Genomic DNA, 24,473 nt, shown 5'->3' with positions numbered 1-24,473 from the left:
GTTTGGTAGAAACAGAAATTTTGGTCCTCCAGGGCTCCTGGATATCCCTAACCATCAGCTGGGGCTCTGAACCAAAGAGAGACCATGAGAGGAGCAGTTAGCACCTGTTGGGGGCTGGCGGGGAGATTTCACATGATCCTGCATTGGTCAGCTCAGGCTGCTATGACAAATACTGCAGACCAGGCAGCTTAAAGAACAGACATTTATCTCTCACCGTTCTGGGGGCTGGAAACCCATGATTCTGTTCCTGGTGAGAGCTCTCTTCCTGGCTTGCAGACAGCCTGCTTCTCACTCTCCTCACCTGGCAGAGAGAGAGCAAGCTCTGGTCTCATCCACTTTTTATAACGGCACTAATCCCACCATGGGGGCCCCACCCTCATAACCTTATCTAAACCCAAAGGACCCACCTCCAAATACTATCACACTGGGGGTTAGGACTCCAACATATGAATTTTCAGGGGACACAAACATTTGGTTCATAATACCTCGCAACAACCATGAGGCCAGCCGACCAGGAAGCAGGCAGGTGGGAACCAATAGCCATCAGGATGTGATTTTCTAACTCTTCCCCCCAAACTAAATCTCTGCACTGGAAGTCCCATGTGGGAGCACAAGGATGGGGCTTATGTCCCCCCATAATGATGATGGGGAAGATCCCCTGAACATTGACTCCACACCCTGCTAGGAACGACATGGCTTCAGTGTACATACCCACCTCGCCCCACCCCATGGGGAGGACCTGTGTGTTAGCCACAAGGGCAGAAGCGCTATGCTTCTCATCCAGGCCTGCCTGCCAGCAAAAGGCTGAACCAGCCTCCAGAATACGCTCTGCAGACCTGCCCCTGGGCTGCCCCCTGAAGCAGTTGCCTGAGCTAAAAATATTCTCACTTTAAGGGCTGCTGTTGGGAGAAATGGAATGAATTTATCAAGCACTTGACACACAGTAACTAGTTTATAATGTTAGCTGGAATTAATATAATTATCATCATCAACATCATCCCTCAGACACAGAGTGGGCATCTGATGAATTTTTGAATGAAGGGGTGAACGGCTATGTAAGTTTAGTAACAGCACGGTGCCGATTTTACAGGCTCAGCCAGACACAGAGTCTGCATCTCCTTCTTCGTTTAAAAAATTACTGTTATTAATGTAACTAACATTTTTATTAAAAATAACATTTCCAAATTAAAAAGATATGGCATAAGACATCTGGACCCTCACATCTGAATCTTCATTCAGTCTGTTGCAATATGTCATTTTGGTTGACATATCTAAGGAAAACCCAGCCTCAGACATCGGTGTAGTTGGAAAAGAGATGAGCATTTTAATAGCTTTTTCAGATAATTGTGGGTATCTTTTTTGATACTACGTGAAAATTTGACAAGTGGTGGTTTCTTAACGGTTAGTTGCAATGTGGAATTCTATATCCGTGCCTTTTGTATTGTATTACATTAAAATCCACTAGTTTACCTTGCTTCGAATGGATCTTTTACCCATGCATGATTTTTTAAACAGCTCTATTGGGATATAATTCACATACCACACAATTCAGCCATTTACAGTGTACAGTTCAATGGTTTTGGCATATCCACAGATATGTGCAATCGTCAATGAATCAGTTTTAGAACACTTTCATCACCTTAAATCATCTCAAACGGAAATTGTACCCTTTAGCTATCATTCCCTATCCCCCCACCACCACCACCCCAGCCCTGAGCAGATAGTAATCTACTCCTTGTCTCTTGATTTCCCTATTCTGGACATTTCTCATCAATAAACCATACATGTCCCTTTGTCTGGTTTCTTTCACTAGCTTCATGTTTGCAAGGATCACCCACGTTGTAGCATGTGTCAGTGCCTCATTCCTTTTTATGGCTGAATAATCTTCTGTTGTGTGGAGGGTCCATATCTGGTTATCCATTTGTCTGTTTTTGAACATTTGGGCAATTTTGAATAAAGCTGCTATGAACCTGCATGTTCACATTTCTGGATGGACTTTCATTTCTCAGTCTTAAGACCCCTGGTGTTTTCAATCCCCCGGGTGGTCTCTTTTTAATGCCTGGAAGCTTTGGATGTGGGAGTACTTGATTGATTAAGTCAGCATAGAATTTAAAGTCCAAACCGGGACACTCTGAGAGTAAGACAGGGCAGTGTGAACGGTTACTCCTGGACAACGGTCCCTCGGACATTTGGTCACTCTGCTTGCCAAGAGCCTCCCCTGTGGACACCCATGTCCCCCAGGATGGCAATCACCTTCTTAAGCATTATGCAGATGAGGCTACCTGCCCCTTTCCCAGTTTTCAAGCAAGATTTAATAAGTGTGTGATGCCCCAGTCACAGAGAGTTTACTAACTTTCCCACCTGGCTGTTTGGGGTTTGGAACTTGACCCGAGGAATCTGGGCATGAAGACAACCCAAACCTCACCAGCCCCTAATCCCAAGTCTGGGTTCCAATGGGATTTTGTGTCCAGCCTATGTTTTCTGAAACTCACTAGACTGAACTAGTGAACAACCCGAGAGAAGGGACCTCATTTGTCTGATCCAGCAGTCACAGAATACATTTTGGCTCAATGAACACATGAATGGAGGGATGGTTGACTAAGCTGCTGGCTGCTCTGCCTGGAGAGAAGGTGACCCTGATGTGTGTGCACCACTGTTTTCCTAGCAAGCCGCTCACAGGCACGGGCAGCTTCCCATCCCTCACAGCGCTCGGCAGACCCTTGCCTACAGCAGGTCCTGCTGTTCCCGTTGAGGAGCTTATTACTCTCATGAATATGCATGGATGTCGCCCTGGCTTTCTTGTTGTGTGAGTTTCTTACTCTCTTCTGAGATGCAGACACTATCATTCCACAGCCACTCACATGTGCTTCTGCAGGAAGACAGGCTGGGAACGTAGTTTGCAGGCTTCTAGCCCCTGAGAGCAGGAGAGAGCTCAGAAGGGAGGTGATGGTGCCGAGTACCAGACAACAGCCAGCCAGTGACCTTCAGAAATTTTTCAATGGACGATTATGCATTTCTATCTTGGATATCTGTTCATGGTCTGAATTCTACTCTGAACTGTAAGTCCTATGAGGACAGAGTCCAGGTGTGTTTAACTTTTATCAAAGTTTACCTGGCACCTAGGATCATGCACAATAAATATTTGCTGCATGAAGAATAAATTAATAGCTGATGCCTGTTCTCAGATGTACAGCAATTTCACTGACAGCAGCCCCTTCCTAAAAATGGCAACCATGTATGAGCATCTAACATGGCAGGAGCATTGCCCAGGTTTTATGATTTAACCCTCCTGAAGTTTGCCCTTTCCTCTCTCATTTGAAAGATGTGAGAACCACGGTAAAGGAAGTGACATAACTAGTCTGAGATCTGGGAAGGGGTGGAGGCAACACTTGAAAGTATTTGTTTGATTCTTAAAAAAAGGAACAAACAAAACCTGTGTCCTTCTGACTACCGTGAGCTTCCTTTTGTTGCCTACAAATGTCCCTGCTGATTACGGAGGTGGGGGCAGGGGGAAGAGTTCTAGTAGCATCAGCTCCTCAAAGAGATACCCTGGATTGCTGATGTCACTTTATATAGCTTGGGGCAACGAAACTCAAGCTCATCTGGGAAGCCGTGGGCCTGATTCAGCTTTTAAACACCTGCTCCAGACACGGCAGACCCATGCTGCCTTCTCTGGAACCTTTTGTTGGCTCCTGCAACAAAGGAGAACTCGGAGCAACAGACATGAGACCCAGATGAGCCAGGAGTCGCCGTCTCCTGGGAGACATGTACCTCCTCGCTCAGTGAAATTTCCAGAAACAAAGGGATGATGGATTCCTTAGCTTGACCACACCCATCCCAAGGCAGAACTCAGCTAAAGATGTGACATTGGTGAAACAGGCATAGATCAAGATGTTTAGGGGATAATGTGAAGACTTAAGCCCCCTGTCTTATGTTTCTATTTAGACTCTTGATTCCAGACTGATCTCAGTCATCCTCTTCGATTATAACCTTTAGTAGGAGTTGGTAAAACTCTATCCCAGAAAATTTAGAATCTTGAAGAAACGAAGGCCTGCACCTGAGTTTTACCAGTCTTACAGGTAAGCACTGGCCTGCTCTCAGTGAGGGTTACATTTAGCCGAAAGGTATAGAAAACTGGGATCAACCGAAGCTTGAACTAATGAGAGGTTTATTTTCCTTACCTAACAGGTAGTCTGTAGGCAGGTAATTTGGGATGCATGTGGCTATCCACCATGCCCCCAGGGGCCTAGACTCCTTTTATCCCTTTGCTCTGGCATTTTTGACATGCAGCTTCCACTCTCATACCTGTCACCTCGTGGTCACAACATAGCTGTTCCATCCCCTGCATCCCATCTGCATTCCAGGAAAAAATAAGGACAGGAGAGAAGGCAAAAGGCAGATGTTAAAAGGTCAGCCCCCTTCTAACGAACTTTGCCAGGCATCCCATCAAGCAATTTCTGCTTACATCTCATTGGCCAGAACTATGTCACAAGCCACCCTAGGTAAAAGGGGGGCTGGAATGTATAAACTTTTGGCCAGGCACATTTATCACCTCCCCCACCACCACGTCCACCAAAGTTCTGTTAGTTAGAAGGATGGGGACAGTAGATATTGGGTGGTCATCTGGCAGCGTGTAACTGCAGCCACATTCCCTAGAGGACAAACAAAAGCGAACATTTCATAAAAGCACAGTTTCAAAGGTGAAATTCAGGACCAGCATTGATTATGCAGAGACCAGCTCTACTGTGCATAAGAAAATAACGATCCAGGGCAGCAATTTGTAGAAGTTGGGTATCGCTGTCTTGAACACACGTTGCCTACCGGGGCTTCTGCTTTTTAACATATTCAGAAAGCAGGCAGTGAAATGGGTTTCTGTGACGTGTCCTTCATGTGTTACACTAGAGAGAGCCTTGGGGTTGCATTGGCCCAGGCTGGACCACTGAGTCATCCTTCCCCTGCTGGGGGATCCTGGACAATCCACTTTGAACTTCTCATGCATATGCATGTGATCAGGCCGGGTATTCAGTCGGCATGGCAGGGAACAGCCACGCCGGATATTACAATATCGAAATACCTTCCTACCAGCTGGAAACAGCACCCCCCCGCCCCCAACGCCCCGGCCCCTCCCAGATTGCTGCCGGTGCTCTCCCAGAACCCCTGCCTGGTCCTGTGGCTGTAGCCAACCTCTATCCCAGTCCCCAGGCTGCACAGTGTTAAGATGTTTTCAATATTAAGCCCAGGTATGATAATATCACCAACATCTCCGGGTTGTTGTGGCACTGAAAAGAGATCAGAAATGTAAAATTCATCATGATGGCTGACGCTTATACACAGGGGTGACCTTCAGGCTACACTGGCGTGAACCAGCTAGGCGTTTGCTCTGCGCTGGGGCGTTCAGTAAACAACAAGTCTTCCTCCCTCCTTGGCATGTTCCGGATCCTCTTCAAGTGGAGGGTAACAGCTCAGACAAGACATGGCTAGAGGAAGAAGTGGCTTTTCTGCTCAATTACTCTCTAGATTGGCTGAGAGAAGCCCAGACGTCACTTGAGCTGCTGCGGGGGGTGGGGGTGGGGGGAAGACAGGGTCCAGGAATTGCTGGCTGAGAAAGGGGGCCGTAGAGGATCTTAAAGATGATGATGACGTAGATGATGATGGTGATGATGATGATGACCCTTTTTGACTAATCACAGCTCTCTCTTCTCGATAGAAGCACAGCCCCCAAAGACTCATTATCTGACCATCTGTCCAGATAGGGGTAAGCCAATCACCCTCACCACTGTTGACAAGCGTCTGCCTCTAAATTTCCAGCATTAGTCAGGTGCCTTTGACTCTTAGGTAGGGGATGAAGTTGAGACCAGAATCCTCCCAGTCTTGAGATTCAAAGATCCATCTAGAGTTCAGGGATAGAAAAGGGTATGCAAACACAGCATGCTTGCCAGAAAACATGCTTCCTTCCTTTGAACAAATCCTGGCATTGTCCACTTTAGGGGCTCTGTGAGAACAAGATATTAAATCTCCTTGAATTGTTGGTACCAACTCATCTGTAGAGGTGTCACTTGCCCCTCCCTGTGTGAGGTTTCTGTTTCCTCAGCCCACTGATGTCAGCCTGGATATGCCACTTGCTTTTGCCAGCGAAACGTGCATGGAAGTGTCACGTGCCCCTTCCCGGGGAAGCCTTAAGGGTCACAGTGAGGTTCCGCCATGACTCTGCCCTGCGCTGTGTGATGGGGTGTCCAGGTGAGAGCAGCTCCTTCAGGCTGGGTCCCAGGATGATGACAACGTGCAGACGGGCTGATGGAGCAGACGGTGGTCCTGAGCATGAGTGAGAAATTGACCTTTATTGGCTTCAGCCACAGAGCTCTGTGGCTTGTCTGTTGATGCAACATCATCTAGTCCGAGCTGACCGATGCAGTTTATGGAGTGACTTGGAAGAGACACCAATAGCCCGGAATCGGTGGCATCCAGCTCTGCCCTTTCTGCTTGGAGCCAAGGGTCCCTGGACCAGCCAGTAGCAGCAACCACTCAAGGGTGAGACTGCATCCCTTGTTTGGGGAGCTTTTCCCCGGGGAGCCTCACTCACTGTTATTTTCCTGCACACCCTCAGGGCTTGGTCAACACAAGGAGGGCATCCTCATTCTCTCACCTCTCCTCCTGGAAGGAGTCGGACCTTTGGGGCCAGTGAGAGATGTCCCCCAGGCCCCTTACCTTATTGGTAAGTGTGTCAGCTACAAATTGGTACTTGCCATTGGCACTTGCCGTCTACCTCTACAATGATTAAATCATTGCTGCTGCAGCTGCTGACTTTCAACACCTCTTGAAAGGAGTTCAGGGTGAAGAGCAGAAATGAGGCCCTCTGTGCTCTGGGAAAAGCTGGCAGAACAGGGCTTCAGATAGTTAGATACTTTCAGGAGCCAATTTTATGAGCCTAATTCTTCTATCTCCTCATATCTAGAAAAGCACTAAAATCCTTCATGGTGATGACTGCTCCTCATGACTAGCAGAAACCTTTTGCAAAAAAAAAATATGCTTGATTGCATGGACTCCTCCTTCACCAAAATCACATATATCCTGACCTTCCCCCCTACATCTTTGGAGCAGTTTCTCAGAGCTATCTGAAATGCTTCCTCATTTTGCCCCAAATAAAACTTAACTCACAACTCACAAGCTGTGCCTTTTTTTTAAGTCCGCAAGTGTAACCAGGGGTCTGACCCTTTCACGTCCCTGACCCCCGAGCCCCCGATTTTCCTTAATACCCAGATAATCCATCTAGAGTTCCATCCTGAGAACTCTGTGAAGTCAGGCAGCCCTTCTTGCCACCACAGCCCCCCAACCACCCAAGGCCCGGAGTCTTCTGGATTGTGAGGGAGGAAGGGCGTTTTCTTCACATCTCTTCTGGAGTTAGTCACCACGTCCCCATTCTTCCTCCTGGTTCTTTCGACTACTGTGGGCTCCCCCCGCGCCCACCTGCCCCGCAGCAGAGACCATCCTGCCCATCACTCCCTGACTCTCCTCAACACAAGCACCACTAACCCGGAGCGGAACTGCCATACAGGACAAAAACCTCAGACTTTGGACTCAGTCCTATGAGAATATGTAAGTACTGAACTGGACGGCCCCAGCCCCCGGACACCCCAGCCATGACTGCCTTCCGGCCCGTGTCTGCCCACCCTCCAGACCCTCTCCTCTCCAGCTTCATGCCCCAAACCTCCAGATCCCGTAATGCCGAAGGACTGCGACCAAATTGCCACTTTATTTTGCGATGCAAATAAACCCTCATCCTCCTCACCCTTGTCCTTCTAAATCGAATCAGCAAATCTGTCATCACAGAGAATTTCTAAAAGCCTTGAAATGAGGGTTTTTCTCTATCCCAGACCAGATCAAATTCTTAGGCAGCCCTCTTTCCACCTGTGGTAGGAACCCATCACTTGCTCAGAGGAAGGGGAGGGACCATCTTTTTCTCTTTCCGATACACAAGGGTATTTGGATGGGTAGTAGAGACCTGGCATTTCCTCTGGCCAGGCCTGGGGTGCTGCACGATTGTCCTGAGAGTCAGGGGAAATCTCAGCTTCCCTCTTAGCCTCTGACCCTGCAGCCTCGCCCTTGCCCTCAGGTGGAGTTCACGGCTGGGGGCAGACCCACCTGGGAACAACTCAGATGTGGGCGGGGGTAAGGGCAGGATTCCAAAGTCAGGGCACTTACCCTCCCCAGAGAAGGAAAAGTGCCTTGGAGTTCCTCCCCACCTCCCCCTGCCCCTCCCCCTCCTCCCCACTGCACGTTTTAATAGGTGGGGGAAACTAGTAAGGCCGGGGTGCAGAGAAGATAGCATGAATGCTTTAAAGAAATGTATAATAATTTTAATCAGCATTTCCCTTCCATTTAATACCACAAACTTAGCTACTTAATCAAATGTCATGCTTAAGACACATTTACCTCCTTGGGAGAAAAATGAAAAATGGCAGCTCAATTTGGCTTTGGATGGGTTTTAAAAATAGTCAAGTCTGTGAAGGCCATTAGGTAAATGGCCTAAGAGAGCTTCAAAGAGAGCCTCCTGGGGGGTCAGCCAGCTCCTTTGTTGGAAAAATAGGGCATGGCAGAGGCGAGGAGGCTCCTGGAGGGCCGGGGCCAGCCTGTGATTCCAGGTTCCTGGGCACAGATTTCTCCTGGTAGGGGACCAGGTGATCTTTCCACAGTGGGTATGTCTGAAAACTTCCGTTTTGCACTTGAAGCTGGTAGGCTTTGTGTGTGTGTGTGTGTGTGTGTGTGTGTGTGTGTGTGTGATGACTTACACTCTCCTTCCCAGATTCCCAAAAGAGGAGAAAAATGAACCGGTCAGAAATATGAGATGCTGTCCAAGTACAAGAAACCAGTTACCTTAATGGTGAAATATGTCGTGGTTTTATTATATTTCAGCCTGTAAAAAATGACAATGTTCGCATCAAGAGAAAAAATAAAAACAGACCGAATAACAGACAGTCGTTCTCTTTGGAGGAGTTGGAGTGACCAGTGCCCAAGGATAATAGAAACTAGTGGGTCCTTGCCCTAAATCCGACTTTCTACCATGGGTGGGGGTGGAGGGCAACCTCCCTCCCCCAGGGGTTGAGGCGGCCAGGGCTATCTTCGTGTGCCTCTGCTGTGTGACTTCCCCTCCTGACTCTGTCACTGCTTGGCCTCACAGCTGTTTCCCGAAAACACTTCTATTTACTGTGTTCTCAACCCAGAGGTTCCTACCTGAGGTCTGGGGAATCCTCCAGGGTAAGTGGGTAGAATTCAAGGAGTCTTTTCACTTGGATGGTGAAAAATATCACATCCGAAACCCAACATTTCTTTGTTATAAACGTAGGCAGCAGAGCGAGGTGGTATGACGCACCAGTGACCACTAAACACAGAAACTGCAGCCATTTCCCTCGTGCATTGCCACGATTGTGGACAGCCCAAACTATTACTGCTAGGTGTCCGGACACCCAAATTGTGGCACATTTTGGATCTGGCAATTCGTTCCCTAACATGATAAAAAGAATGTACATTGCTATATCAAAAATGTGTTTTAATATTTTGATAATGTGTTTCAATACACTTGGTTTCCTAAAAATCCTGTGCATTTTCGTCTCTGCACTAAAAAACGTTCTGAGACAAGGTCTGTGGGTTTGCACAAGGCTGCCGAAGGGGTGCCTGGAGTAGAGGGGGTCGGGGTCCCACCAGGCCCACCCGGCCCCTCAGCCTCCTCCAGGGTTATTCTGGCTCCTGGAAGGGCCTCCCTGGTGCAGCAACCCCCCTCGTCCCGCTAGGTGGCAGCAGTGAGGGCACCGCTTCTCTCCCAGCTGCAGGGGCTCAGCCCTTTGTTCCAGGACGTCCCTCTGGGATCTGCCCCGGAAAGCCCTCAGGGAGGGAGAGGGCTCCAGGGGAAGATCAGCCAGGAGTGGCCAGGTAGGCAGAGTGCTGACTCAGCCTGCTGCTTCTTCGGACAATAATAGTGAAACTGTGTGTGAGGCAATCTCATTTAACCCCCACAAAAGCCTCTGTGTGGAAGGGACTATGGAACCCATTTCACAGACGTGAAAACTGAGGACCGGAGAGGTTGATAATGTGCCCAGGGCCCCACAGTGAGTGAACAGCGGCCCCTGGGCTGCCCGGGTCAAGACTTGTGATCTGGCCACCACACCTCCCTGTCCCCTGCCCCTCTCCTTCGGGAAGCAGGTCGCCCCACTCTGTCCTCCTGCCTGGGTGGAGGAGACCCCTACGGCTCTCAAGGACCTGGAGACTCAGGGATGAAGGGCCTGCCTGTGAGTCCAGGGGCGCTGGGCCTGGCTCCGCCCCACAACCGGCTCCCACCCCCCCACAACGCCCTCCCCAGGGAGTCCTCTCCTGCTACTGGGGGTCTCTCACGTGGGCTGGGCGGTTACAGAGCTTCACTGGGGGAGGCACCTGCATAGAACACCTCTCGCTTCCCCTCCCCGGACCCCCACATCCACACTTGCAGCACAAGAGCTGATTTCTAAGGCCTCTGATTTTGCACCTCCCTCGGGGGCGCTGAGAGTTGAAAGCAGGGCTTTGTCCGCGGCTTCCCACGGAGTCAGCAGGTCTGGCCTTCAATGAGGAGTTTCACTGTAGTCACTTCTCTCAGTGTAAGGGACCCCGCCAAGGGCCCTTTCTCCTGTAGTCAAGGCCTTGCAAGTACAGCCTAACCAGGTAGGCCCAGGGGAACTCCTGGGGCCAAGAGTCTGGGGCGCGGCGTCCTGGAACTCGCAGGAGTCCTCCTCCAGGGCCTGGACGAGCAGCAGCTGCAGTCGGGCGAGCCGGGGCTGCCGGACGCCCAGCCCGGGGCCTGTTGCAGCGTCGGGATGCAGGACCGACCGGGCTGGGCGGGGGGCAGAAGGTGCTGAAGCTCTGACCAGGGACACAGAGACTTCTTACGCCAGGGCCCGAGGCACGCGCCCAGGCCGCGGGGAAAGAGGAATCCCGAGCAGCGGACCCTACCCGCCTCCTTCAGACTCCCGCGGCCTTTTCCGCGCAGCTCCGCCAGTAGGAAACTTTTCTCCTAGCCCCCGCCCCAAGCGCCCCCCGAGTGCTTCCTCGGGAACGCCCCCTGCCCAAAACCAGCTCTCCCGGTGCACTGGGCGCACCGGTAACCGGGTCAGAACCTCGAACCGCTTCGCATGCCCTCCGGTTACCGTGGCAACACCACCCGGCGGCGCCCAGCGGTCCAATCCGAGCCAGCGGCCTCTCTCGAGCCTTTCCCAAGGTGGGGACCGGGACGAGGCCGGGGCTGGGGAATGGGCGGCCGAGGCCCCGCCTGCGGCGTCACCAGGGCCGGGCACAGCCCCGTGCGGCGAGGCGGGCCACCGCAAGGCGGGGCGGCGAAAGGCAGCCGGGGCCGGTCAGGGGGCTCGGGCTCCAGTTTGAGGGGCGGGGAAGAGGGTGACGTGAGCCGGGCCGGGCGGGCGGAGTTGGGACCCGCTCGGGGAGGCGGGGGCGAGCGCGCGGGGAGGCAGACGCGCGGAGGGAGGCGGCCAAACGGCGCGGGCGGCTCTGCGGCGGGCGCGGTGGGCGCGGGCGGCGGGGCCCCGGGATCCCCGCGCGCCTCCTCGGCGCGGCGCCGCCGCCGCGCGTCCCCACGCCCCGCGCTCCACGGCGCCCTCGCCCCGCGCGCCTCCCGCGCCCGCCTCCTGCTGGCCTCCCGCGCCGCGGCCGTCTGCGGAGCGAGCGCTCAGACGGAGCCCCCGGCCAACTTGAGCGGCGCCGAGCGGCAGCGGAGTCCCCAGCAGAGCCCCCCGGCCCGGTGGCACGCGGAGGGAACCTGTGGCCGCCAGCGTCGCCGCTGTCCGCACCCCCGGACCTCGCCGCCCCCTTGGCGCGGGGCTCGGGCCGGTGCGAGAGCCGCGCCGCGAGACACGCACCGTGCGCGGCGGCGCCGCCCGCCTCCCTTTTCGCCGCCCCGGAGAGCGAAGCCGCCGCTCCCCCGACCCTCGCCGCGCGGCCGCGGCGCTGGAGCGCGCCCCTTCCGGGCCGGCAGCGGGCGCCCCCGCCTCGCAGCCGCCTTCGCCGGGTCGCCCCCGGAGGGGGCCGCGAGCTCCGCGCCCGGGCCGGAGGATGTGCGCCCCCGCGGGCCGCCCCGCCTGAACCATGCGCCCCAACGGCGGCGGCGCGCCGGCCGGCATGGAGCCCCGCGCGGCCGCGCTCTGACTCGCTCTGCGCCCCGCGGCCGGCGGGCGGCGGGCGGCGGGCAGCGGGCGGCGGCGGACCGAGAGCCGGAGACCGGCGCCGCGGGACGGAAGCGAGCGGGCGCGGGCGCCGCGCAGATGGCCGGGGCGAGCGAGATCTGAGGCTCTGCTCCCCGAAACGTGACCATGTGGATTCAACAGCTTTTAGGACTCAGGTGAGCAACCCGGCCGGCGCCGGGGAGCGTGTGGGCGCGCGGGTGCGTGGGTACCGAGCCGGGCTGAAGCGGCGCTTTGGTCGGTGTTGCGAATAAAGGGACCCCCTCTCCGCTCCCCGCGAACGGCCAGCCGGTGCCCCTGGAGCCGGGTCGGGACTCCGGTCCGGAGCTCTGAGCCCCGTGGCCCCGCCGGGAGCGGCGGCTCTCCCGGGCTCCGCGCGTCCGGGTCGGGGCAGGGGCGCCCCGCTCCAGTTTCCCGGGTTCTGGGGCCGGCCGGGCGCACCCGCGGCTCCCGGCGCCAGCAGCGCAGTGTCCTGGCCGGCCGCCCCGGCGCGCCTCCTCCCCGGGGCCCAGGCGAGGCGCGGGCCACTGGGCGCGGCGGGCCATGGGCCCAGGGCGGGGGCCGGGGCTGCCGGGGAAAGCCAGGGCTCCGGTCTCCCGGCGAGAGCTTGCCAGGCGGAGTTGGAGCAAACCAAAGCCTGATAGCCACGCCGCCCGCCTTTCCCCTTCCTCGGGGCCCCGTGGCTGACTGAGCAGGGGCCTGCCGGACTCCCAGCTGCCGATCCAGCTGTTTGCCGGTGACCTCCGGGCCCGACGGGCGCGCACAGCTGGCGGGCAGCTGGGGCGGGAGGCGCTGGGGCTCTGGGGGAGGGCGGGCGGGCACTCCCTGCGGGCACCCCCTCCCCCCCGCAGGCAAACACCCCGGGAGCGCCCCCGGGGGCTTGTCTGTGTCCCGGACTTCAGGGCCGGCTGGAAGAGGGGGTTGGAGCTCGGAGCCCCTGGTGGGGGTACCCAGGAAGACCCTTTTCGGCAAACTTTATCTGCCTGCCAGTGGTGCTCGGGTTTCAGCCCCTGCCTCGAGAGGCCTGGGACCCGGCAGGGCAGTTGTCCCCTTGGCGGGGCAGAGTGCCTCCAAGACGTCGCCCTCCTGCCGGGGGGCTCCGCGGAGCTGGTGCGTTTGGGTCCCGGATTGCATCCGAGACCTAGGAGGACACAGGCGGAGGCAGGGAAAGCAAGCGTGCCGTTCTCGAGTTTGTCCACTGGGATGCACTGCGCTCCCGCGTTGGGGAGAAAGGGGCGGGTCTTTGCCGGAGCCGGTGCCTGAGCCGCCCCCATCAACACCCGATAAAAGCTCGGGGGGAGCGAGCTGAAGGGAGAATCAAATGCGCGTCCTGATTTTGAGAAACTGGAAGAGGACGGAGCCCACCAAGGGTTTCCTAGCTACCCTTGTTTTATGAGACAATTCCCCACTCCTGGGGGTAAAGACTGTTCAAAATATCTAGTGAAAACTGTCAAATGTTATCATTGGCGTTTTTCTGGAAAGGGGCATTCCTTGTCCTGGTGGCCGGGTCGTGTTCAGTGGGCTGGGCTTTAAAAGGTTAATCCTGAAGCGGATTGCGTTGGATACTGGCTCTGCCTGAATCGATGTCCTGTGCTCAGACTAGATAAGGTTTAGGCTCAGCCGTTCTGGGACGCAGACTAAATGGAGCGAGGGCAGCTCTGCCCCGGTGACCCCTTCCAGGTGCCTTGCCATCTGCCTCCCGGGTCTCAGCCAGACCCCAGGGCCCTTGGAAAGATCAAAGGGGTCCCTGCTCTGTGGAGGAGGGGGGGTGCACCTTCAGCTCCCAGATGCCTCCTGAGCTGCTGTCTGGCACTACCTTCCTGATTGACTGCCGGCAAGTTATTTGAACCGACATCTTTTTTTATTACTAACTTGCTAGATTGAAAGATTAGTACATTCTGATGAAGAGAGAAGAGAGTAAATATCACAGAAAAAAACCTCTCTGCGGGTTCAAAATTCACTAAAACAGTTCCTCTAAAGCATCCCCGAATGAGATCTACTTGGGATTTTGCTTTAGGAAATAGTTCTGTTGGTGATTTTGAAGTTTGACCTTTTGGTTTTTTCCCTTCAGTGTTAGCACAATAGATTTTCTGTAAATGTGCCTCTGAGGACGGGCTGTCACCTCTCTGGGAGGCTGACAGGAGAGAGCTCTGTCGTGTCTGAGAGCCATCGCCTGGCCAGGAGAAGGGGCCGTGCTTGGAGGGTCTGTGCTTTCGCATCCCATCAGGCACAGGGTAACAGTCACTGAAAACCAGGGGTGGCTTGCCTGAGACCTGGTAATGTGCTTTTTCCCGAACACAGCCCGTCACCTTTGCTCCCAAGCCCCTCCATGGCTCCCCAGGTGAACGCTGGGCGTCCTGCTGCCCGGCTTCAGGCCTGGTTAGGTCAGGCAAACACGGAACCTGGGGCCCAGGTGACAGAAGGCAGTTCTGGGCAGGACCTGAATGAGGACTCTCAGCTCTGACTTCCGAGGCAAAGTCTGGGCTTGGATTTTTGCTCCTGTGTTGGAAACGAGCTGTGCGTGGAGCCTTTTCTTCCAAGGAGGAGGAACAGATTGAGTCTTTTGGAGCTGTTTTTATGCCTTTTTGGTGGTCGTTGTAGCAAAGCTCCAAAAATACCGTCTATCAGCTCAGATAAAGGTATCTCTTGAAGGTGGATCCGGAGCCTGGCCAGCTGCATCGGAGCTCGTTCTAGGAGCAGCTTGGAGGGGATGCTTACGCAGCAAGCAGTGCAGATTTTGGAGTTTGGCTGTCTGCTTGTGAGTGGCCTCTGAGGCCACAGCCCTCCACGTCGCAGCTTTGGGGCTTGGAGCCTGCAAGACACTTGCCTTGAGTATACTTGCCTTGAGGTATCCTCGGGGGGGGGGGCAAAGGCTAGCTGGTGCCATGCTCCTCCCAGGCTGTGTCCCTTGCTGTCCCTCTGCCTCTTCTTCCAGCCTAAGGTTCTGTCGCCCTTTCTGTTCTGAAGGCCCTGGGTGTGCCTGGGGGGTGGGTCTATAGCAACGTAATGTGACTCTCTTCCTTCACTGGGCGCTTCACAGCTCCCCAGGCCTCTGCCGGCCACGGGGTACCAAGTTCAGGCCTCAGTGAACAGTCCCAGTGGATTGGCTGTCCCCATCCCCACCTGTAAAGTCCTCCAGCAGCTGGGGCTGTGCATCCAGGCTTTGGAGGATGGAGTCAGAGGCTCTGTCCACAGACGTTGCCCTCCTGGTCAGTCCTGGCTCGTGCCCACTTCCAGCTGCTGGTACCAAATTGATTGCCACTGTAATCCCTTGAGTGTCAGTGGTCGTGATACTCATCCGGGACAATATTGCTGGAATAAATCACCATTTTAGGAGGCAGCTCACATCTTTCCTGCCACGCGGGTACATCCCCCTCCCCTCACTCCCACCCCCACCCAGGGGATCCACTGTCCAAGCAGAGGAGGGGGCGGTGCGCTCCTTCCAGCCTGTCCCTTCGGTTGATTTCTTTTAATCATCTGCTTCCTTTTCTTCTGTGCATCAAAGAGGGCACAGAAGTGGGGAGCAGGGCAAGGTAGCTTGCAAGCAGAGACAGCTCTACACCTCCCTGAGATGCCTGTCTCCTGGTCCCTGGAGAGGGAGCAGTTTGCTTTCCCACCACATCCTGCATCCTCCTAGATGGGGTCCCTCAGATGGCAGCGGGAACGGTGGAATCCCGTCCCGCCCTTATGGTCTCCAGCCCACTGACCCAGGCACCATCAAGGTGTTTGGCAGGTGTGGGCTGGTGGTGCTTCCTCAGTCCTTCATTTCCCCGGCTGTTTTGTAGGAAAACCACAGGGTGCCCAGAGCATGGTGGGTCAGAGCTGCACCCTGGGTCACGATGAAGTGGGTGAACACGAAACCCCGACCCGGCCGACCACTGCTGAGCCTCCCAGAGCCCCTGGGCTCCTGCCTGGGGTTATGTAAGAGTCATCTGCTTTCCAAACGTAGTTGCCAAGTTTTCTTCAAAGGGCTACAACTCAGTAGAGACCAAATTGATGTAGAGATTAGCTTGGAAAGCCAAATATATCCTTGATCTAGATTTTCATGTTTGAAGTCTGGCTCGAGAGGGTTTCTCCTGCCTGATGCCAATCAGACAGGAGGGGAAGGCAGGAGGAGGGCTCGCTGCCGCTGGAGTAGACAGACCCCGCTGCCCCCTGACTCTCTCTCTCTCCGAGACCCCCTGGAATTCTAAGGAGCCAGTGAGTCAGAAGGCCGCCCAGTGGGGAGTGGTGGTTACATACCTTGGATTAACTCTTTGAGTTCATAGAAAGTCAGAGGCTGCAGTCCACCCATGTCAGAGCTCTGGGGGCCCTTGGGTCCTGGTTACAGAAAAGCGTGCAGGACTCACCCCTACTGCTGCTGGTGGGCAGGGGAGGGAGCAGGGGCTAGCCACCGAATTGTCTCCCAGCAGGTTCTGCAGCAGCGGAGTTAATTGGATGCCCCAGCAGGTGCAAGGCAGTGGCTAGGTGGCGAGTGTTGCTTCTCCCTTTAGAAGGGGTCCTGTGGATGGTGAGAGGTCAGAAACCCACCATCCATCTGTGGGGATCTTCATAGTTCACAGATATCTCCAACGTGACCCAAAGAGAGGCCGGAGTAGAGGGCGGTGGGAACGGTGGCATCCATCCCGCCCGGTCGGCCCCAGCCCACTGACCTGGGTACCACCAGGGTGTCGTGTATTGGCGAAGAATAGGGTCCTGCTGCAGCACCAAGGGGGCTGGGGGAGGAGGGGCTGGGGCTTGTATTTGCATTTCCATCCCATGCGTGCACTTTGCAAGAGGCTGTCACTTTCTTTCTTTCTCCCCTCCCACCCAAGAAAGGTGGGTGGCAGCCGTGCGGGGTCCATCTGTGCTCCAGCCTTCCCCGTCCACTGTTCACGTGCTGGTTCTGTCCACTCACTGGGGCTTCTGCCATTTGGTGCACTTTCTCTCGGGTGGCCAGCCAAGGAGGACTGGTGTGTAGACCTTGCTGCATCTGCTCTCCCACCGTTTCCAGCCCTGAATGGACAGCAGCCTGGACCGTGTGGCCAGTGAGCCCTCCCTGCCTGCCCTCCCCAAGGAGTTGGTGTTTAGGCCTGTGTGTGACCTCAGGGTCTTCAGCTGGCAGTGGTGCACCTGTGCTCAGGCTCCCTTGTTGGCAGTAGGGACGATCTGTGGACTGTGGGCTCGTGAGGGCAGGGACTGTCTCATCCTTCATCACCTCTTGAGAAGAGTGCTGCCACTTAGTCGATGCTCAGGAGCTGTGAATGAGTCAATTTGCTGCCTGGCAAAGTGCCCTTGCTTTACAAGTCTTGCCCTTGTAGTTACTCATCCCTGACTCCAAACTGAGACTCAGGAAAGGAATGCCCAGCCAGGGCTGGCCTTAGGTTGAGACTCTGTCCTGCCCCCAATAAATATAGTACTTCTTTAACCTCACTTACTAGTGCTCACAATTCCACCATTAGAGATTCATTCATTTGGCTTGAGATTTAGTCACAAGTGGAATGTAGACATGTTCACGAAAAACTATCCCACTGAGTGCTTTCAGTTATTACCAGTTCAGTAGGAGCGAGCACGTCTACTTTGTAACTTTCTGAGAGGAAAGGTGGGTGTAGAAGGGAAGAGAACATGAAGGCAGGTGGCACAGGTCCGGCAGTGGGATGGAGGAACTACGGTATCACCAAGAGAGGACCGGGAGACACGGGGGTGCAGATCAGGGGCAAAAGGCAAACTTATTGTCCTTATAGTGGGCTGAGGTCTCCACTCCCTGTCGGCTTTCTTGGGGAACTGGGACAGTTTACGTACCTACCAGGGACTAACTAGGGGCAGGGCTAGTTCACCTGAAAGAGAAGGTTCTGGTTAGTATGAGTCCAGGTGGGCAGGTGGAGGATGTTGAGGAAAGTTAGTGACACATATGCACCTTGACATGTCTGCTCCTGTCTTAAATGTGAGCTATGGAATTTGCACTGTATTTGGATAAAATGTGCATGCTTTTAAAAAAAAAATTGAGGTATGACTTTCATAAACATTATATTAGTTTCAGGTGAACAACATAATGTTTCCATACTTGCGTACTTATGAAATGAGCAGCACAGTAAATCTAGCTAACATCCATCAGTACACATAGTTACAGATTTTTTTCCTTAAGATAAGAACGTTTTTGGGGAAGAGAGGGATAAATTAGGAGGTTGGCATTATCAGATACACACTACTATATATAAAATAGATAATCAGGGGCTTCCCTGGTGGCGCAGTGGTTGAGAATCTGCCTGCCAATGCAGGGGACATGGGTTCGAGCCCTGGTCTGGGAAGATCCCACATGCTGCGGGGCAACTGGGCCCGTGAGCCACAACTACTGAGCCTGCGCGTCTGGAGCCTGTGCTCCGCAACAAGAGAGGCCGCGATAGTGAGAGGCCCGTGCACTGCGATGAAGAGTGGCCCCCGCTTGCCGCAACTAGAGAAAGCCCTCGCACAGAAACGAAGACCCAACACAGGCAAAAATAAATAAATAAATAAATAAATTTTTAAAAAAGAGGCTAAATGAACACAGGGTGAGGAATAAGTAATATCAAAAAAAAAAATAGATAATCAACAAGGACCTACTATATAGCACAGGGAAGTATACTCAGCATTTTATAATAACTTATAAGGGAAAAAGATCTGAAAAGGAATGAATATCTATCTATCTATCTATATATCTATATCTGAATCACTTTGCTGTACACCTGAAACTAGCAAGACATTGTAAATCAACTATACTTCAATTTAAAAAAATAATTAAAAAATAAAAAAACAAAAAACAAACAGAAAAGAACTTTTGAGTTCTACTCAACAACTTTCAAATATGCCATGCAGCAAACAGATTGGTGGTTGCCAGGGGTAGGGGTAGGGGTAGGGGTAGGGGTAGGGGTGGGGGTGGGGGGGTGTGAAATGGGTGAAGGGGTCAAAGGTACAAATTCCAGTAATAAAATAAATCAGTCCTGAGAAGGACTGATTTATTTACTGGATGTCATGTACTGGATGTCATGTATAGCATGATGACTATAGTCCAGAAACCATGTCTGCTGTAAATGTCTGTAAAACGTAGAGAAATGCCCTGATCTCTGCGTTCACTCATATCACTCATTTAGTTTATTCCTCAGTTCCTGAGCACCCAGGGCTGCCTGACCCTGAGCAGGTGCCGTGCAGACCAGGAAATTAGTGGGTTTCTGCCCCTAAAGACCCCTCACTCCAATAACGGAGGGGGAAATAAGTGCAGGGGTAAAAATACTCTTATTGGAGTAGAGATTAGCACTGTTCGGTAGAAATACTATACGGGCCGCATTGGTATTTTGAAAATTTCCAGTAGCCACATTAAAAGAAAAAAAAAAAAAAGGTGAAATCAACTTGAATGACATATTTAATTTTTCCAATATATGCAAAATATCATTTCAAGGTGTAGTCAATCTAAAATGGTACTAACGAGGATTCATTTTGTGTTCTTACGCTGCTCTAAGTCTTGGAAATCAGGAGTGTGGTTTATTTTCACAGCACATCTCCTGCTAAACTAGTCACTTTTAGTGGGCTCAGTGGGCCCGTGGGTAAGAAGCTGTCATATTGGACGTTTTCCTGTGGAAATTCAGAAGTGAGAAAAGTAAATGTTTAGAGACCACCACCTCCCCAGCCAGTGTGTGATATTGGCACCATTGCTCCTTTAGCAAGAGCTCCGAGGAGGGCCAGTCTGGCTAGCAGCCCTCCTGATTCAACAGTGGGTGTTTGCTGATGACAGCTCTGTGCCAGGTCAGTGCCAGGGCCAGAGGCAGAACAGTGAGCTGGGGCGGGGGCAGTGGCTGCTGCCATCAGGGGCCCTTGGTCTGGAGAGGGAGCTGGGCTGTGCAAGCAGGTCCTTCATACCGGCCGGGGCCGCATACTGTAATGAAACGCTTTTGGAGAACTGCAGAGGGCGTTTGTAATGGAGGTGTCACAGGCCGGGGTCAGTGGATGGAGAGGAAAGACCAGTGAAAGAGCTTGCTGAACTCAGAAGCCATGTCACCTGTCAGAAAGGAGAGCTGACCTCCTGGAGGGATGTTCCCGAAACGTGCCCCAGAGCCAGCAACTGGAATGAACACACCCTGGGGTGACAGACATCTTGGTGGCCCCTCCTAGCTCCAGCAGCGCACATTCACTGGACCTGACCTGAGGGAGGGGCCTCCATCCTCTCTCCTGCCCCCCCCAGCATCTGTTACCAATGCTGAGAGTCCGTGACACCTCGGGCCCATGGGAGGAGGAGAGATGGTGAATCACCAAGGCCTGGTTTCAATGAAGACCTTTAGGAACTTTGTAGAAGTAAGTGTGTGTGTGTGTGTGTATGTGTGCATGTGTGTGTGGTGTGGGTGGAGTGGGTGTGTCTTTGGGGAGTTTAGGGGCCAGTGGGCATCAAAGCACTTATTATCAGGAGCTCCAACTCCAGGTGAAGAGATCAGGTCTTAAACAAAACTCCTGTAGGAGGGAACTTGCTATGTTCACCAGACTGAGGGTCTGGATGAGGAAGCCTGGAACACACCACATTAGGACCTGGCTTCTGACAAATGTGCAGAGAGGAAGCTTATTCCACTGGGGCTGGTGGGCTGCCTACCGATGCTGCACGGGTGTGACAGGGCTCTTGAAGGGATTTGGAGGGAGCGCCCTTGCATTGACCAGCCCACTCTGTGCCTTCAGAAAACACTGATGGGGCACCTACTAAGTGCAAGGCCTCAGCACTGGGCACGGCTTCCTGGCAGTGGGGCATGATTTGTGAAGAGAGTGTACTTTGCTGAGGTGCCCTGAGTGGTCATCCTTTCCTTCACAATACAAATAAAGAATTTGTATTGTGGGTCAATTCCACAATTTGGGAGCTCTGTCTAAATTAAGTGGTAAACTCTTTGAGCTCTGAGAAAGCTCCCATTCTGATCTCATCTAAATCTTTTTGAATGCACAGATACAGTTAAGCAGGGCACAGGTTCATTGTAAGATCCCTAAATTCAATCTTAGGGAACTTTGGGGCAACTGAATTGCAGATCAAATGCCTTCTTTTGACCAAATCCAATGGTGCAGCTTCTTCAAGTGGACATAATGCTTTGTCAGCTGTTGTGAAGATTCTAGCAAAAGAAGGGTGAAGAAGGACTAATCACCAGTGTCTCCAGGAGTGGGATCTCAGGAGTTCAGTAGTGATTGATGGACCACAGTATACCAGGGCCCTGCATGGAATTTTCATGCTATTTCATGGAATCCCTGGTCCTTAAAAAAGAATGCTTAGGTTGGAGGAAGGGAAGATCTCAGTGGAGAAGTTCTGGCAGCAGGAAAGTGCTATTAAAGAACAAACAAACAAAAAACCCCAAGAACTAACATTCTCAATTCTATAGACCAATATGGTTTGTGAAAATAGACCAAGAAAATCCTTAACAAAATATTAACAAATATGCAAATTCAGCAATATATTAAAAGAAGTGTATACCATGGCAAAGTGGGGTTCATTCCGTGGATGCAAGGATGGTTCAATGTTTGGAAATCAATCAGTGCAATCTATCATAAGAAAAGGCTAAAAAAGAAAAATCATATGATCATATGTGTTTGATAAATTCTACACCTATCTATGATAAGAACTCCTAGAAAAAAGCAATAGAGGAGCAACTTTATCAACTTCCTCAACTTGATAAAAAACATCTATAAAAAACTACCACTGACTTCACACTTAATGTTGAGAAACTGGACACTTTTCCCCTGAGACCAGGAACAAGACAAGGATGTCCACTCTCACCACTATTATTCAACATAATGTGGGAAATTGTAGCCAGTGTGATACAGGAAGAAAAGGAAATAAAAGACATACAGAAAGGAAGAAATGAAACTTTTCCTATTTGCAGAGGATATCATTGTCTACATAGAACATCTCACGTAATCTGTTAAAAAATCTCCTAAAATTAATAAGTGAATTCAGCAAGGTTGCAGGATACAAGATAAATGTAAAAAAATGGATTGTATTTCTATCTATTAGCAGTTAACACATGGACACTGAAATGAAAAAATGCAATACCATTTACAGTTGCTCAAAAAATGAAATATCTCAGTGTAAATCTAACGAAACTTATGCTGACAACTTGTATGCTGAGAACTACACGATGCTGATGGAGGAAATCAAAGAAAGTCTAAATAAATGGAGAGACATACCATGTTCGTGGATGGGAAGACAACATGGTATGAATGTCACTTCTTCTCAGATTGATATAGTGGTTTAACACAATTCTTATCAAAATCCCAGCAAAATATTTGCACATATAGATAATTCTAAAATTTTTATGTAAACGTAAAGGAACTAGAATAACTGCAACAGTTTTGAAAATGAATAATAAAATGGGAGGGGTCCGTCTATCTGATTGTAAGACATACAGCTACCATTATCAAGACTGTGTAGTATCAGTGAAGGGGTAGATATACAGATAAATGAAACAGAATAGAGAATCCAGTGTTAGACTCCCACAAATATGCACAGTTGATTTTTGACAAAGGTGCAAATTTAGTGGAGGAAAGATAGCATTTTCAACAAATGGTACTGGAACAAAAGGACATTCATAGCCAAAAAAAAAAAAAAAAAGAAGAAATCCTCACCTTATACAAAATTAACCCATAATGGGTCACACAATTAAATGTAAAATGTGATTATAAAACTTATAGGGAAAAAAAAGAGAAAATCTGAACGATATGGGGGGCTACACAAATAGTTCTTAGACTTGACTCCAAAAGCACAATCCATAAAAGGAAAAACTGATTAATTCGACGTCATCAAAATTTTAAAATTGGCTCTGTGAAAGACTCTTTTATGAGGATAAAAAGACAAGCTTCAGGGAAGGAGGAGGAGAGAATATATGCAAACCACATATTTGACAAAGAACTAGTATCCAAAATACATGAAGACCTTTCAAAACTCACAGTAAAAAAATGGAACAATCTAATTAGAAACAAATAAAGCCATGATGGGGTGTTGCACCAAAGAGGATATTTAGACGGTAAAAAAGCGTGTGGAAAGATGTTCAACATCACTGGCCATTAGACAAATGCAATTGAAACCATAATGAGACATTACTATTCATCTACCAGAATGGTTAAAATTAAAAATATTGACACCAAATCCTGGCGAGAATGTGGAGAAACTGGATCCCTCATACACTGCTGGTGGGAAGGTAAAATGTTACAGCCACTCCAGAAAGCACTTTGGTAGTTTCTTATTAAATTAAACATGCAGCTGCCATACAGTTGAGCATTTTACTCTTGGACATTTATGCCAGAGAAATGAAGAATTCTGTTTACACAATAACTTGTAGGTGAGTGTTTCTAGCAGCTTTCTTTATAAATAAAGTCTCAAATTGGAAACAACCCAGGTGCCCTTAAGGGAGGTGAATGGCTAAACACATCATGGTACCTTCACACCACGGAATAGTATTCAGCAATAAAAATGAGGAAACTATTGGTGCATGCAACAGCTTGCATGAACCTCCAGAGAATTACGCTGAGTGAAAAAAAAGCCAACCTCAAGGATTACATGCTATATGATGATTCCGTAGCATTCTTGAAATGGCAACATTATAGAAATGGAGAACACGGTCCTAGCTGTCAGGGGTTAGAGAGAGAGTGGGATATAGAAGGGAAGAGAATAGCTATAACAGGACAACCTCAGGGACCCTGGTGGTGATGGGAAGCTTTCTGTGTCTTGACTGCATCCCTGTCAGTATCTTGCTTATAACATTGTACTGTGGTGTTGTAAGATGTTACCACTAGGGGAACTGAGTCAGTGTGCACAGGATTTCTCTGTGTTATGTCTTGTAGCACTTGTGAACCTATAATTAACTCAAAATAAAAAGTTTCATTAAACTAGTATTCTCTACCTCACTGTCAAAGGTTAACATCTGATGTATGTGTGTGTGTGTGTGTGTGTGTGTGTGTGTGTGTGTGTGTTCCCTCTTTAGGCACCATGTATTTGGATTTAATGACAGTCATAGGTGATGTGGAAATGGGGAAAGGGGTAAAAAAATTACCAAATTTGCTGTTGTGATTCTGCCACACTTTTCAGCATGCAAAATACAGCAGCATATGAACGTGCGGTGTTGCTAATGTGATGAGATCCTTTACCAGTGACAGTAATGAATGACCTGGTACATAATTATTGGATAAGAAGAGCTGTCCAGACCCTTACGTAAATCAGGTCAGCTCTGAAAATAGTGCAGCCTTTTTGGGGACAGCCCCACTTTCCTGCCCTGGCACATAGGGTGG

The 24,473-nt window shown here is 51.3% G+C and overlaps 1 protein-coding gene across 2 annotated transcripts in view; it reads left to right on the top strand.

The window, feature by feature from the left end:
- Positions 1-11,141: 11,141 nt before the first annotated feature.
- Positions 11,142-24,473, top strand: part of AJAP1 (adherens junctions associated protein 1) — a 116,166-nt gene continuing 102,834 nt past the window's right edge. The window contains exon 1 of one of the 2 annotated variants that reach the window (XM_082469523.1): positions 11,142-11,239. In XM_082469523.1, the coding sequence (XP_082325649.1) occupies positions 11,154-11,239 (86 nt within the window). In that variant the 5' untranslated portion in view covers positions 11,142-11,153. Of the gene's footprint in view, positions 11,240-12,199; positions 12,374-24,473 lie in introns of those variants that run through there. The other variant, XM_082469524.1, reaches the window with a different exon arrangement.

This window comes from Balaenoptera physalus (genome assembly GCF_965194825.1).
Source record: "Balaenoptera physalus genome assembly, chromosome: 1".
Taxonomy (NCBI): Eukaryota; Metazoa; Chordata; class Mammalia; order Artiodactyla; family Balaenopteridae; genus Balaenoptera; species Balaenoptera physalus.
The sequence above is the reverse complement of the archived record's forward strand: the minus strand, read 5'-3'. Positions and strand labels throughout refer to the sequence as shown.